Here is a 15601-nt window from a genome sequence, read left to right on the forward strand (position 1 = left end):
AGCCCTCCAACTCAACCCATTTGAATGCCAATTGCCTGGTGTCAGCATAACGCCAGCTAGCAACGGCTAGCTAATGTCATGCTACCGTTAGGTTACTGTTGGAATTTGAAAATTTTTTATTTGGACGAATTTAAAAAAAAATCTAATTTTTTTTCTTATAAATACCTACACCATTCTTACAACATTGAAAGCTAAAAATAAGAAGTGTCACGTAAATAAGAATCCTATCTAAAATTTGCACAACCAATTACATCTCAACACATGGCACACGAAATCCTAAATTACTAAGATTACATAAAAATAAAAAATATGGAGAGTTACTTACTATAGCGACACGTGCCACTCGAAATCTTATCCGAAAAATTATTGAGATTACATAAAGATAAGAAATATGGAGAGTTACTAACGTTAGAGCCACGTGTCACTTGAAATCTTATCCAAAAAAATTATTGAGATTATATAAAGATAAGAAATCACGAAGCTTATTCATTTAACGACAAGTGATACTAAAAAAAACCTTATTTTAATATGGCAATTTAATTTAATTAACCATATTAATTAAAATAAAATAATAAATTATGTTTGATCTATGGCCCCTTGGCCCTTTCGGTTGGAGATGGTTTTTTGTCAAATAACTATGTTTGGTCTATAACTTTTTGGTCTCCTCGGTTGGAGATGAAATAAAATATAGTATAGTATTGTTTATTAAAATATAATTTCTTACCAGACTATAAAGCTAACGTTTGGTTAGAGATGGTCTTATAATCCTAGCCGAGGAGGTGAAACAAACGGAGCGTTTAGTACCGAAAACCACTGTTGTAAGTGACACGCCCCGATCCCGATGTCCTAGGGACAAAGGGATGGTCACGTGCTGGCCGACACCCGAAGGGTGACGAAAGCCAATTATTGAGTGCAAATGCTGACAACAAGGGATAGATAAGACTTATAAATATAAGAGAATAAAGAATATGTATTTAAGGAACGTGTTCAGAGCACACATCTAATCTAGAACATTAAAAGAATTAATATAAAAATTGAATGAACACAGAAGTGGGTCCTACACCGAGAGGACTCGAAGATACCGATGCGGAAGTGCCTGGATGCCGGGATTGTATGCCTCGATTCTAAGCCCTGAAGGGGGCGCAAAACAAACATGAGTGGACCAAGTTGATATATATATAATAAAACAGTTATCAACGTACTAACCCCCAGGTTTATGAAAACACATATATAATGATAAACATAGGTTTTCCGAAACCTAGCATGATGTGCAGTATCTCAAATCATAACTCATATATAATAATCACTAGTGAATTGTCCGATAACCCCCAGGCCCCATGCCGGCTCCCCGTCTCTGAGCAGACAGTCAGAGGAAAATACACTTCAGGCCCCATGCCGGCTCCCCGTCCCTGTGCTAAATAGCCAGAGGAAACATACTTCAGGCCCTATGCCAACACCAAACCGTCGCCCGGGACGGACCGGAATCTATCCCTACGTCCCGTAGCGGAAAGGACCACTAGGTAGGTACAAAACCATTGAACATATATATATTGAAAAACAACTTCATAGTATAAAGTCATCCATCATCTATACTATAAAGAGGTGTTCGAAACATGTTCTAAATATCATATCGTCATCCATCGGATATTCTATAAGAACATGGATTATAGGAAAAATAGTAATAATTCAAAGTAGCCTCAGTAAGCATGTTATCTCAAAGCGTTTCATAAAACGTAATCATTAAATCATGTCTTTCATGTATGCATTTCTACTATTAAAACATGCATTTTTAGAAGGGGTCCACTCACAGTACTTAGCCGCCGAAGAGCCACGCAAACTAACGAACAAGAAAACGTCACCAATAATCGCCCCTAAGCACATAAATGGTCCAATTAATAAAACTATATAATAGAAATTGAATTTGGGAAAACGGACGTCAGAAACGGATTCAGAACGTCGAATTACCCTAAAAAGGGTCCCGGACGAAAACCCGAAAAGTCAACCCTAAAGTCAACGTTGACCGGGGGTCAACGGTCAAATTAGGTCAAACGGGTTTTAGGCTTGAAATCCGGATTAGAGTTTAGGTTAAATAGGGTTAGGACCTATTGGGTTTTGGACGAAATAAGGGAGATTCGAGGCCTACCTCACCGGGAAAATAGGAACTCGCCGGAGTTCCTTTCCGGGTTTCCTGGGGTTGCAGCACGGGACAGAGGGGGAGAAGGACGAGATGGCGACGATGAGGGGTCTTCCTCGCGCAGGGGAGATGGGTGCGTGCGTGCGTTCGCGGTTGAGAAGAGAGATAAGGGGGCTGAGAGAGGTCCGAGAGAAGGGAGAGAGACATGACAGACAGAAAAAGAAGAAGAAGAAGGAAGGGGGGGTTCACGGGGGAACAGAGAGAGAAGAAAGAGAAGTTGTTTGGGGGGCTGCCACGTGGCAGATTTAGAAAGAAAAGGGATCCAATGCTTTGGATCCTGATTTGGTAGACAAAAAGGATGAAATATATATATTTAAAACATTTAGGGGTAATTACAAACATAAATCTTTATAATTAGGGGGCGGGTGTTACAATCTTCCCCCCTTATAAAAATTTCGTCCCCGAAATTTAAAATCATTTACTAAACTGAAGTATTCGAAAATAGTAAGAAGAATATATGTATAAAGAGAAATCAAGTCAGAGTGGGTGCATCAAAGAGAATATGCCACACCGTCGCGAGCGGGTTGCAAAATCCTCTATCATGCCTCCAAGCTCTTACTTTCTTCCCCATCAGTGTAAAAGTAGAAAACATACTTTAATAAGATATAAAGTCGAAAACATATAATAGCTTAAGGTCAAAAGTAAGTACATAAAATGCGATAACATTAAAATAGATATGTACTAACATATAGGTCAAAATTTTGAGCTGAACTTAAAATTGAAAACGGAAAACACTTTCCTCAAAACATTTATAACGACCAAAAACAATTAACTAAATTAAAGGAAGTTAAAATACTTATACTAAAAACCAAAACTGAAAATGGAAGTGGGTCTCGCCCAAAAATTCGTAACTTCACGTACTCCGAGAAAAGATGAGTCTTTGGGTCGAGTCCCAAGAATATCAATTCCGAATCTGCATCAGCTGCTGTAGACGAATCTTCTTTTCCATTTGCTTAACGAACCCAATAGATAAGTTATTGATACCACAGTCGGCCGCCCGTGATATCAATCACACATTTGTTGTCTCAATAAGCAAGCAGTAATTTCCTGAGAGTGCTCAATTTCACACGTCGTAAAATTCGATCCTCCGAATACAAGCTCGCACAACTCCTCTGCCAACCAGTGTTACCTGTAGAAAATTTTCGTACCAAGTCACAAAGAGTGCCATACCCCAAACCGAACAAAACAGAAACTGTTGCTGTAAAACTCTATCCAGCACCAAGCATCTTATCCTCCTCAGTTTTTCCAAATGTGACCAACTACTCCAGAGTTTCACCAGTAAAGAACCCATTTGAAAACTGTACCTTGGGATTTAAGAGAAGTGGCTACCATGTTAGTAGTAGACTCAAAAGCTCGAACCAAGCAAGCAGAAAATGAGAAGTCATCTTCCTCGACACGCAATATCTCTTGGGAACTGTTGTAGTGCTCAATCCACCTCTCCATTTTTGCTTAGTTGCATATTTCTAGTCAACCAAGGTCAAAGTTGGTGGAAAGAAGAACGACTCGCAAATGGTCAACCTAAAAACAAAAGAGAGTACACACCTTTCGAGAGAAGTGCAAAGATTATCCGATTCTTGCCTCGACCGTTCTGTAGTGCCTTTCTAGAATGCACCAAACAGATCCGCTAGAAGTGTTTTAACAACCAATCTGACACGCCCCGATCCCGATGTCCTAGGGACAAAGGGATGGTCACGTGCTGGCCGACACCCGAAGGGTGACGAAAGCCAATTATTGAGTGCAAATGCTGACAACAAGGGATAGATAAGACTTATAAATATAAGAGAATAAAGAATATGTATTTAAGGAACGTGTTCAGAGCACACATCTAATCTAGAACATTAAAAGAATTAATATAAAAATTGAATGAACACAGAAGTGGGTCCTACACCGAGAGGACTCGAAGATACCGATGCGGAAGTGCCTGGATGCCGGGATTGTATGCCTCGATTCTAAGCCCTGAAGGGGGCGCAAAACAAACATGAGTGGACCAAGTTGATATATATATAATAAAACAGTTATCAACGTACTAACCCCCAGGTTTATGAAAACACATATATAATGATAAACATAGGTTTTCCGAAACCTAGCATGATGTGCAGTATCTCAAATCATAACTCATATATAATAATCACTAGTGAATTGTCCGATAACCCCCAGGCCCCATGCCGGCTCCCCGTCTCTGAGCAGACAGTCAGAGGAAAATACACTTCAGGCCCCATGCCGGCTCCCCGTCCCTGTGCTAAATAGCCAGAGGAAACATACTTCAGGCCCTATGCCAACACCAAACCGTCGCCCGGGACGGACCGGAATCTATCCCTACGTCCCGTAGCGGAAAGGACCACTAGGTAGGTACAAAACCATTGAACATATATATATTGAAAAACAACTTCATAGTATAAAGTCATCCATCATCTATACTATAAAGAGGTGTTCGAAACATGTTCTAAATATCATATCGTCATCCATCGGATATTCTATAAGAACATGGATTATAGGAAAAATAGTAATAATTCAAAGTAGCCTCAGTAAGCATGTTATCTCAAAGCGTTTCATAAAACGTAATCATTAAATCATGTCTTTCATGTATGCATTTCTACTATTAAAACATGCATTTTTAGAAGGGGTCCACTCACAGTACTTAGCCGCCGAAGAGCCACGCAAACTAACGAACAAGAAAACGTCACCAATAATCGCCCCTAAGCACATAAATGGTCCAATTAATAAAACTATATAATAGAAATTGAATTTGGGAAAACGGACGTCAGAAACGGATTCAGAACGTCGAATTACCCTAAAAAGGGTCCCGGACGAAAACCCGAAAAGTCAACCCTAAAGTCAACGTTGACCGGGGGTCAACGGTCAAATTAGGTCAAACGGGTTTTAGGCTTGAAATCCGGATTAGAGTTTAGGTTAAATAGGGTTAGGACCTATTGGGTTTTGGACGAAATAAGGGAGATTCGAGGCCTACCTCACCGGGAAAATAGGAACTCGCCGGAGTTCCTTTCCGGGTTTCCTGGGGTTGCAGCACGGGACAGAGGGGGAGAAGGACGAGATGGCGACGATGAGGGGTCTTCCTCGCGCAGGGGAGATGGGTGCGTGCGTGCGTTCGCGGTTGAGAAGAGAGATAAGGGGGCTGAGAGAGGTCCGAGAGAAGGGAGAGAGACATGACAGACAGAAAAAGAAGAAGAAGAAGGAAGGGGGGGTTCACGGGGGAACAGAGAGAGAAGAAAGAGAAGTTGTTTGGGGGGCTGCCACGTGGCAGATTTAGAAAGAAAAGGGATCCAATGCTTTGGATCCTGATTTGGTAGACAAAAAGGATGAAATATATATATTTAAAACATTTAGGGGTAATTACAAACATAAATCTTTATAATTAGGGGGCGGGTGTTACAGTAAGCAAGGAATTAAATATCGATATTATCGGCGAAATATCGCCGATAATATCGTTTTTTTGACCCGGCGATATTTTTTTTAGTAAAAATAAAATATCTTTAAAATATCGCGATAATATCGTTAATGTTGCGATATTACCGATATTAGCGATATTATCGCGATATTCGTCGTCGTCGCCGCCGCCGGGAGGTGAGAAAGGGATCCAGAAACCAGATCGAAGAAGATGGATCCAGAAACCAGATCGAAGAAGAAGGATCCAGAAACCAGATCGAAGAAGAAGGATCCAGATCGAGGGAGAGACGAAGACGGAGAGACCGAGGGAGAGACGGAGACGGAGAGACCGAGGCAGAGATGGAGACGGAGAGACCGAGGCAGAGACGGAGACGGAGAGACCGAGGCAGAGACAGAGACGTAGAGACGGAGATGGCGATGAGGTGGTGTCGCCGTTGATGTGGTGTGGAAGTGAGGGTGTGGGTTGTTCACGGGGAGAAGGAGAGAGTGCAGAGATGCAGAGAGTGCAGAGAGTGCAGAGAGGGCGAAGAGGGAGAATGAGGGTTGTTCACGGGGAGAAGGAGAGAGTGCAGAGAGTGCAGAGAGAGCACGGTAGAGATGAGAGAGTGAGGGAAAAGAGAGATCTGAGAGAAAAGAGAGACGGGGACACAAAAGCAAGGTGGGCCCCCTGGGCACACCTATTAAGATCTAAAAATAATTTTAAAAGCAAGATAAACTCAAACTTAGTGAAAATACAATTTAAATTGGGGTGGGTGTAACAATCTACCCCTCTTAAAAGAATTTCGTCTCCGAAATTTAAAATCACTTACTAAACTGAAATACTAGAAAATAGGAAGAAGAATATATGTATAAAGAGAAATCAAGTCCAAATAATTACATCATATTAAAATTTGATTAATTTTTTTTCAGTTACATGTATTCTATATGATAAATTTCTATTTTAAATCAAGTCCAAATAATTACATCATATTAAAATTTGATTATTTTTTTTTCAGTTACATATATTCTATATGATAAATTTCTATTTTAAATCAAGTCCAAATAATTACATCATATTAAAATTTGATTATTTTTTTTTTCAGTAACATATATTATATATGATAAATTTCTATTTTAAATCAAGTCCAAATAATTACATCATACTAAAATTTGATTAATTTCTTTTCAAGTATCTACTTTTGAACTACTCACCACGTTCACTCTATGTGATACTAAGTCACTCATGTATCTTACCATACAATGTATAAAGTGTAAAATATTGTACTAATTCATTATATATAAATGATTATGGTGTGTTTAAACTTATTTCATTAATTACTACATATTTTCTACACTTACAATGTTTGCCAGCTCGCTATATAATCAACTTAAATCAGTTAAATCCATCATGCAATGCATTTCCTTCCAATTTTTTGTGATAAACTAATAGATAATTGACTAAATAAACATCCTGCAAAGTTTCAATAAAAATTTCCAAGTTTTTCTTACAATTTCCGTGGTTTCCATGTAATTTTTATCGATATCGATATTATCCCGATATTTCCATCGATATTTCCGTGTTTTCGGAATACCGATATTTCTGATATTACCGATATTTTCTTCATTGGTTGTAAGTCGTAGCTAGTAAGTTTGCTCTTCGAAATTTGAGGTCAGCGCACAAAAAATGCAGGTCTTGGTTTTTCAATGATTGGTCGGGTGGTTAAAGTTGGATGGTGGAATGACACGTAGTAGGCACTTTAAAGCAAAATATCAAATTATCTTCTTGGTCCTGGCGTTCTTCTGTCTTTTCCCATTTTAGCATAAAGTTTTAACTTTTTGTTTCCAAATTCAGATATTTTTCTTTAAACTTTTTTATTTTATTTTAAATATAGTAATTCAATTTACACCCTACCAATTTCTTTCCCTTTTATCATTTATGTATTTTTGTTTTTAGGAATATCATTTATGTATTTGCAATAAAAGGGTATGTCATGCAAATTTGGCTGCCCATCATTTATGTATTTTTGTTTTTAGGCGATGCATCATCATGATTTAGTATGATGTATGCTCACTACTCTAGTTATCATCGTTAGATGAGTATGAATTTTGAGATTTGTGTAGTGGATAAACACAAATCTCAATATTCAAACTCATCTAACGGTGATAAATATGATGATGAGCATACACCGCACTAAATGGTGGTGAGCAAAAATGCATTCCTAACTAATTGGCATTTTAATTTTATTCTTTTGTTTAAGTACTACTCTATTTTAAATTAATTCAGATTACGGAAACGTCAAAAAGTAGAATCTAAACTCGCGCGTTTTGGAGCGAAGACATCTATTCTAACCACTGTGACTGCGCAAAATGGGTAAATGTGATTAAATATTTTTTTGTCACTAATTTAACGTTTAATTTTGAAAATAAAAAAGATTTTGCTAATTTGTTTTTTTTCTTTTCGGTCTGAGACTTGCAAGGCACACTACACCACCAGTCGACCGTTTCTTGTCTTTTAACTCCCTCCCTCCCTCCGTGGCCCGCACTTACATTTGTTAGCAGGTTGCTGACATAACCGCATTCCTCTGTTTTTTTTTCTTTCTCCTTCGATCTCCGACTCTGAAGAGAAGCGAGCACACTAACCAATCGCAGAGAGTGAAAGGCTTCAAGCTTTTCAAAGGCGACGATGTTCTACTCGCAGCGCCTGCTGTCGAGAAAAGGGCCGTTGGGCGGCATTTGGGTTGCCGCCTACTCGTTCAAAAAGCTCAAGAGATCGCAGGTCAACCAGACCGACATCTCCTCCTCCATCGGTTCGTTTCCTCTCTTCTCTTTCTCTCTTCTCATATTTTGGTGCTTAATTATGCATATTTGCATTGACGTTGATCAGTTTTGTTATCTGGTTTCTGGGTTTTCCACTAACCTCTGTTATCAACCATCTGGGAAAATTTTATTGCTGTAGTAATTTTTGTTGTTTGGAGAAATTACAGAAAATTTCGAAGCAGAAGTTACCAGAAAATTTTCCAACAACAAAAGCCGTATCCCATTAAGTGGGGTCGATTGTATAAATTCTAGAATGCTTTTGCGCAAAGTCTTTCGCTAGAAGAAACCGAATCACTTATTGGCGAAAAGAAAACTGCAAATTGCTTCTTGGACAGTCTTACTTGCGTTTCGGGTTTTGGTAATGCAAGGAGAAGTGGATATGATATCTGGGATTTTGAAACAGAACTTGAAAGACTAACAGATTACATAATCTTAAGTAAAAGTATTATTTCAACTCGATCATGTTTATTTAGAGTGGTAGTTTTCGGATGGGATTCTGTCCTTTTAAAGTGTTACATTCATAAGGGTTGAGGACATTCGCTTCGAGTTTATCAGGTTTAGTGTTGGGAAAAATCATGCATGTTATTCAGCATTAAGCCTGGATTGTCCTGAAACCGGATTCTGTTGCCGCAGATGAAATTTTGCAGGATGAGTGGGATGCTGTTGCATACAGGGTACTGGCATACCTTCTTCTTGGCGTCGTTCGAATATACTCTAAGAAAGTTGAATATCTGTATGATGACTGCAGTGAAGTGCTGGTTAAAATCAACAAATTTGTAGTCAGTACAAAAAAGAATGCAGACGCAGATAAGCTGCGTGCACCTTATTACGCTGTTACGCTACCTGATAGGTTTGAACTTGATGCTTTCGATCTGGGGATCCTTGAAATTGAAGATGTCAGTGGGTAAGCTGTGTAACTTATAAAACTGTGTGAGGATATTCCTGTATTTAGTACTCGTATTTAACATGTGTTTTTCGATTAATTCACAGAGGCAATATGGTGGCTGATGAAGAAATCACAATGAAAGGTATTAATCTGCGGTCTCGAATACTATTTTACTTGGTCTTATTTGTACAGTTTTACATGATTCAGCATGATATGAAACAGATAGTGCGCAGGGGAATGGAAGAGGACAATTTTATTCAGAAATGGTACGTCACTTGATCATTCTTCGTCTTTAAACTTCGATGTTATTCACGTTTCTTTTTCAAGCCGTTCATTTTCGTGTAACAATTAGTTCTTAATGATTTCCAAATTTCATCATAAGCATTTTCATAGGTTTGATTCATTTGTATTGCGAACATGCATATATGACTGGGTTTGTGTTTGCGCAGCATGATTACGAGGAATTTGGTGCCTGTGACACCCCAGTCAAAGAGTATGTACAATCTTTCCAGATGCTTAAATTCTAGATTAGTTTTGCAATATTTTCCTGTAATCTTATGTTTGAGAACTATGTCTTATTTCAGTGTACTTTCGTCTCACTGGTTGGAGTTTGACATGGAGCAAAGAGCATCAAGTAGTGGAGCCAAGTCAGCAGCAGTTGTGTACGAACCTACAAGACAAATTAAACCATCTGGTGAAGGTCAAGAAACTAATGGAGAACAGTTAAAGGCTCCCGATGTAGCACTCTCTGAAGTTGCTATTCAAGGAGAAGCAAACCCAGAGGAAAAACTTCAAGACCTTAGGTTGTCTCACGAAGATTTGAACCTTGAGACATTTGATGGAACTGAGAGAGGACCTTACCACCATGTTAAATCATCCGGTGAAGATCATCAAATTGATCGTGAGATGGTTATGGAATCAGAGTTGGTACAACCAGAAAGTCAGACATGTCCAAATATAGTACAAGACCATAATCTAATCACCGTAGAAGCTGGCATGGAAAAGTTGCAGAGTTGTACAGTTTCTCAAGAAGAGTACATGGACATTGATACATTTAATGAGGCGAAGCAACCTCAAGAACTTGTTTGTTCATCTGGTCAAGCAAATCATAACGATGGAGAGCCAAAAAAATTACCCGAGATGATTTCACCGGATAGTAAAGAACGTATTATCATGCAAGAAGATCGAGATCCTCTCTCTGTTTCATGTGATGGAACTCCTGGTGTCAAAATCCCCGATGCAGGTACAACATTGTCAATTCCTTAGTTTTATACGTCTGTGGTAAAGGGCTTATTTTGCACCCTAACATACACAATTGGACGTTATTTTGCGTGGCCTGTCACTTTTCTAAATTCCATCTTATGCTTTGCAATATATGCGAAATTAAAGCTTTCTCGCGTTCTTAACAAGTTTGTCTGAAATAATTTCTCCTAATGCAGGTGCACCAAAGTTTATGGTTATTCATACACCGGCTTCTAAGGAGTTTGCTCGATTTTCTAGGAAAAGAAAATGTGTCATGGATGATATGATAGTCCTGCCTAATGAGTACGCAACGGTTTACTTCCCCTTTACATGTGTTAGTTGAAGTGTTTCTGTTTTGTGTATTGATAAAATCGTTCATGATAAAATCGTTCAGGATGCTTTGGCTATGTTTTAATGGATTATAAGTTGACCGCGGAATGTAAATTTGCAACAAAAAATTTCACAGGGTAATCAGGAAAAGCATAAATGATGCAAGTGACTTGGTTTCTAAAAGAAAGAAAGTTCCTCAAACTGCCCTTGCTATCTGGAAAGCCAGTCGAATTGCAAATCTTTGCCATGATTTCTCGGAGCCATTGATACCTGGTAATTTTCTATCATTATTCACTTTATGTTTCATCAGTCCTGGTCCTCGTGGAACCGTTGCTAACCATATATTTTCAGCTGCTGTTTCGCGAGAACTTAGATCCATCTTCTGCAAAACGAAATTAAAGATTACAGCACCTGCCGAACCAGTTGCCCCTCCAGAAAAGTTACATGCGCCAGAATCTCCAAGTGGTGTTAAGTCAGAGCAAGTAGAAATTGCACCAGAAACACCCGTTCTTCGCTCACAATCAGTGAAATCATTTGGGACTCCAAAGAGCCCTGACGCTGTTGACATGGATATCTTAACACCTGAGACATTTGGAGAGAGAGAGAAAGAGGAGCCACCCCTGGGCAGCAGGGAGCAACCTGCCCCATCTGGATATGCAGAAGAAGTACCATTTCTGGACAGGGATCAGGAACATGATTTTAATTTGTTGAATGAGGTATAGTAATAATGATTGCGTTTGCATACCGCCTAGCCATCTCGCTAAACCTTTCTATTTGTGGTACTAAACATCTTTAGCGCACGTAACAAGCTCGCACATACCAAACTAAAGGTCTGAAATGAGCATGTAGGATGTTGATGCCGCTACACGTTATTAAGTTGCTTCTCATGTGGTTCCAGAATTGAACCAGTTTGTATCTTTCGTTGTTCCTTATTTTTCCTAACTTTGTTATTTCTATCTTGCCCCAGGACATTGATTCATCCGAAGGAGTCAACCCGCAACTGGGTGGGAGTCTCAAATTGTTTTCATTAAGCTAAGCTTCTACTTGTATATTTTTCTCACTAACTGAATCTCGAAACCTTTTTTTTTTTGTTGCAGAGGGATTGTCTGGGAGAACCAGGTATGGTGGATCGGCCCCCTGAAACTCTTTTTGGCATAAATGTCAGGGTTATTCATTCTTTGTACAATTTTTTCTTCAACATGTTAAACTTTGTGCATACAGACTGGTCGCAAGGTGCTTGCATAGACGCTTTCCAAATTGTAAAAATGGAGGAAAGGAGGAAGTGAACTTGTTGGAGGTTTCGAAAGGAGGAACAAAGAAAGAAACTGCAAGGCTGTTTTACGAGCTACTGGTACGATCTTTCTGCGCTGATATGGTGTAGAATCTTCGTTTAACTACGTCCACGAGCCAGCTTCATTTTAGTTGTTTTAGAATTCATGAACCGAAATTGCAACTTTCAAACATGCCGATGCAAAACCTTGTGCAGCACGTCATTGTCTTTTCTTTTTCTGCAGGTGTTGAAGACTCAAGGGTATGTGAATGTGAAGCAAGATGTTTCCTATGGTGATATACTGATCTCAAAACGTCCGAAACGGGACAAAACGTGGGTAGATGACGATATGGTCAACAGAGGCACCTCAGAAACTATGTACGTGCGTGCATAGCGTTCGGATCGTCCTGCGTAAATTGTAGACGGCGCTAGTTTTCGTAGTCGTATGGTCTCCTTTGCAGCAAGTTTATTAGTTGTACGCTACGATGCACGGATACTTCTGTTTGGTTCTGTAGCCCGTATCCGATACTTGATCGGATACGATAGTTGCCCGATACTCACGGATACTCATCCGACACCTATCTTGGTTGATGGACACGAATTTGACACGATGGATACGCGTATCCTACATTTAGGATATTTGCCATGTCGTGTCGTATTGTATCCCTATATCCGTATCCGTATCCATGCTTCGTACATTTCGGTGTTTTTTCGAAAGGTTTAGCCATTGTTGATTCAAGTTTCAAAGACTCTCAGCAACCACCATGGAGCTTATTTTTGTTGAATCTCCAATTCTGTAAACCCATTTACCAATTCGGTCCAAACCGGGCCCAGTCAGAAAGGTTGTAGCCATAATTTGAACCGGTTCGAACCATGCTTGATCCTAGAAATATTTTGGTTAAGTACTATTTTCAGCCTCCCGCATATTTTATATTAAATTTTTTACCATCAAATTAAATAAATAAATAAAAACAACAAATAATATTAAAGATGAGCGGAGAAGGAATAAGAAGAAATACTTGCTTGAATATGTTTTCATTTCAACCATTTTGGTGAAAATATTTTTGGAATCAATTTTTGGTAAAATTGTAAGTGAATTTAAAAAAAAATACTTAAAATGTTTTCTACAAGAAGTAAAACACCTAATGTGCTTTTGGATCTAAAAATATTTTATCTAAAAGCGCTTTTAATTATTTAAAAAGTAAAAACGCGTTCTAAGATTTGGAATTAGAGAACCACAAGGAACGAAGTAATTGTTAATTTTAGGTAAGTAAACATGTCATATTCGACCAAAAAAAAAAAGGTCATAAACTCTTTGGAGTAACACTTTTGCTATAACAATGTTTGATGGTGTTCGCCGGGTCATAATTTTAAGTTCTTGTTTTCGTCCAGCAATAATCTTTTTGGGTATTGTTGCGGTTTTTGAATTCTACGGATATATAAATCACTTGCCACAATTTTGTTTTCAAACAAGTCGACTGCTCTGCTGTTGGATGAGTTTGATTTAATCTACCCCGCGTCACAAATCTCAAAACTCAAATTCATGGAGGCGTGTATAATGTGTTGATGAGCAAATCTACATTATCTTTCACAAGCAATGAGAAACCAGAACCGCCGTACTAGAACAAAAAAGAAGAAAAAACAAGTCATCTGATTCCAATCTAAACGCAAACTCTTACAGAAACCCAAAATAAAGTTACCAAGGTTCTAATCGCTCGAGGATCCATCGTCAACATCTTCATGCTCTGTCACAACCTTCTCTATAAACCTCTTGCGAACTCCGTCGATCACAGCTTGCCTCGACCGATCATTTCCGCTCAGGCCATCATTAAGTACAGGATCTGATTGGCACAGAAGTAATGCCACACCTGATATTTCAGCAGAGCACAGAAAGATTTATTCAAAAGAGTTTTAAGTGGCTCGCATTAAGACCTCAGCATACAATCATCTGTGGGATCCAAACCAAAACGATCTCATATCGCAGCAGAAGGCCACAACTTGTGGTGTACCCGCACCATCACCCAAGTTCGAATCCCCCTCCCCGTAGATCAGAGTAGATTACAATGTCGTTTTATCAAAATGAAAAACTCCACTTCCTCACGGTCCATGTTAACTTGAATCCACTTCCCACAATAATTTGTGTTCTATATACACGTTATGGCTAGTTTACAAGTGCTTTTAAAATAACTGAAAACGTTTTTGTTGAAATAGATTTTCGTTCTCAAAAAACACTAAAACCGCTTTTAGATTTTAAAAACACTTCCAAACGAACCATATGTTAACTAAAAAGCTTAAAATTTCATTGCAGACATGAGTGTAACTACATTAGCTCGAGCGAATGTGTTTCCCTATGAAATTGAGTCTGAATCCCCTCCCCGCAATTTAGATTAGTTTTAAATAAGGGAACTTTAACGAAAACCTTCTAGTACTGTTCGCTTTGACAAAAAATCACATTTTAAAACTAAAAAGTCAATCTGATAGTATTCACTTGTCTCTTTATTTTATTCAAATCGTTAAATTCAAACCATTTCTCAGTTTCCTTTTAAATAATTATCGCTTTGTATAAATAAAGCATAAATGAAATACCTTCAGGTGTGCATCTGCGGCCGAAGCTCTGCAAGCCGACGTAATTAGCTTTGACATTCCCACTGTTGTACACTAAAACAGTCGGAACATTCCGATCAGGGTAGTTCGGAATGCAGTCCGTCGATATTATCTTGACGAATTTCGTAGCCGGATATTTGGTCGCCAAATCTTCCAAACACTGCATCAAAACCCCGCACTCGGGGATTCCTTCTTTGTACAGAATCACCACCACCCACACATCCGGCGGCGCCTGCGACACCTCCCGCACGAAATCCGATCCCGAAATCGGCACCACCGATCCGAACCTCGCAACTTTGGCTGCTTCTCTCAGCTCCGCCAGCCTCTTCTTCCTGTCCAACATCCAATTCTTCACATTTACGGTTTCAATTGCAAGTAAATTAAGCAGTAATTCTGTAAAAAAATTGAACTGTAAGGACCTGTATTCTTCGAGGAAGCGATCGTCATCGAGATCGGGATTGTCCTCGAGGTCTTCGAGGTCCTGTTCGGATTTTTCATCGATCCAGGACTTGTCTTTGGGAAGGGAGGCTTCGTCCTGAGCTGGTGTGAACTTCGGCGGCTTGAACGGCGGTGGCTTCGCCGGAAGGTTCCCGAGCTTTCTCTGTATGTCGTCCCACTGGGTCGATGCTCCCTCCACATCCTTGTACACAAAGTGATAGTCCGCCATTTCTCTCTCTCTCTGGTATTCGCCTCAAACAGCAAGAAGAGAAGAAAAGCTCAAAATTGATTCCTCTGGTTGTCAATGGCGTCGTCCAATTTAGGAGTGAGAAAGAGAAGCGAGGGCGAGAGTGAAAGATCCAGTGAGAGTGAGAGAGAGAGAGAGAGAGAGATCCTTCACTTTGGGCCAACTTTTATTATGGGCCCAACAAATGGA

At 39.3% G+C, this 15601-nt stretch overlaps 2 protein-coding genes and 1 long non-coding RNA gene across 3 annotated transcripts; 1 reads left to right on the forward strand and 2 right to left on the reverse strand.

Moving 5' to 3' along the window:
• Nucleotides 1–933: 933 nt before the first annotated feature.
• Nucleotides 934–4432, reverse strand: LOC126582671 (uncharacterized). Its single transcript, XR_007609563.1, has 2 exons — nt 4346–4432; nt 934–1381 (listed from the first exon to the last, which is right to left on the reverse strand). It is a non-coding gene; the product is annotated as an uncharacterized LOC126582671 (long non-coding RNA).
• Nucleotides 4433–8149: 3717 nt separating this feature from the next.
• On the forward strand, nt 8150–12762 carry LOC126582657 (sister chromatid cohesion 1 protein 2-like). Its single transcript, XM_050246818.1, has 13 exons — nt 8150–8385; nt 9029–9299; nt 9386–9423; nt 9504–9547; nt 9731–9774; nt 9866–10524; nt 10721–10826; nt 10990–11126; nt 11205–11569; nt 11821–11857; nt 11951–11972; nt 12075–12204; nt 12368–12762. The coding sequence occupies exons 1-13, from the start codon at nt 8262–8264 to the stop codon at nt 12515–12517; spliced, it is 2127 nt and encodes a 708-aa protein (XP_050102775.1). The 5' UTR covers nt 8150–8261; the 3' UTR covers nt 12518–12762.
• Nucleotides 12763–13647: 885 nt separating this feature from the next.
• LOC126582666 (uncharacterized) lies at nt 13648–15519 on the reverse strand. The gene is made up of 3 exons (XM_050246828.1): nt 15147–15519; nt 14710–15059; nt 13648–13991 (listed from the first exon to the last, which is right to left on the reverse strand). Exons 1-3 carry the CDS (start codon nt 15392–15394, stop codon nt 13831–13833), a joined length of 759 nt encoding a protein of 252 aa, XP_050102785.1. The 5' UTR covers nt 15395–15519; the 3' UTR covers nt 13648–13830.
• Nucleotides 15520–15601: the final 82 nt, after the last annotated feature.

This window comes from Malus sylvestris, chromosome 9 (genome assembly GCF_916048215.2).
Source record: "Malus sylvestris chromosome 9, drMalSylv7.2, whole genome shotgun sequence".
NCBI classification, from domain to species: domain Eukaryota; kingdom Viridiplantae; phylum Streptophyta; class Magnoliopsida; order Rosales; family Rosaceae; genus Malus; species Malus sylvestris.

Coding starts and splice junctions, on each gene's coding strand:
- LOC126582657 (XM_050246818.1), top strand. CDS start 8,262: ATGTTCTACTCGCAGCGCCTGCTGTCGAGAAAAGGGCCGTTGGGCGGC. Junction 11,127..11,204: donor CTCGGAGCCATTGATACCTG/GTAATTTTCTAT, acceptor ATATATTTTCAG/CTGCTGTTTCGCGAGAACTT. Junction 11,570..11,820: donor ATTTTAATTTGTTGAATGAG/GTATAGTAATAA, acceptor ATCTTGCCCCAG/GACATTGATTCATCCGAAGG.
- LOC126582666 (XM_050246828.1), bottom strand. CDS start 15,394: ATGGCGGACTATCACTTTGTGTACAAGGATGTGGAGGGAGCATCGACC. Junction 15,060..15,146: donor CGCTTCCTCGAAGAATACAG/GTCCTTACAGTT, acceptor GATGTTGGACAG/GAAGAAGAGGCTGGCGGAGC. Junction 13,992..14,709: donor CCGCAGATGCACACCTGAAG/GTATTTCATTTA, acceptor CTGAAATATCAG/GTGTGGCATTACTTCTGTGC.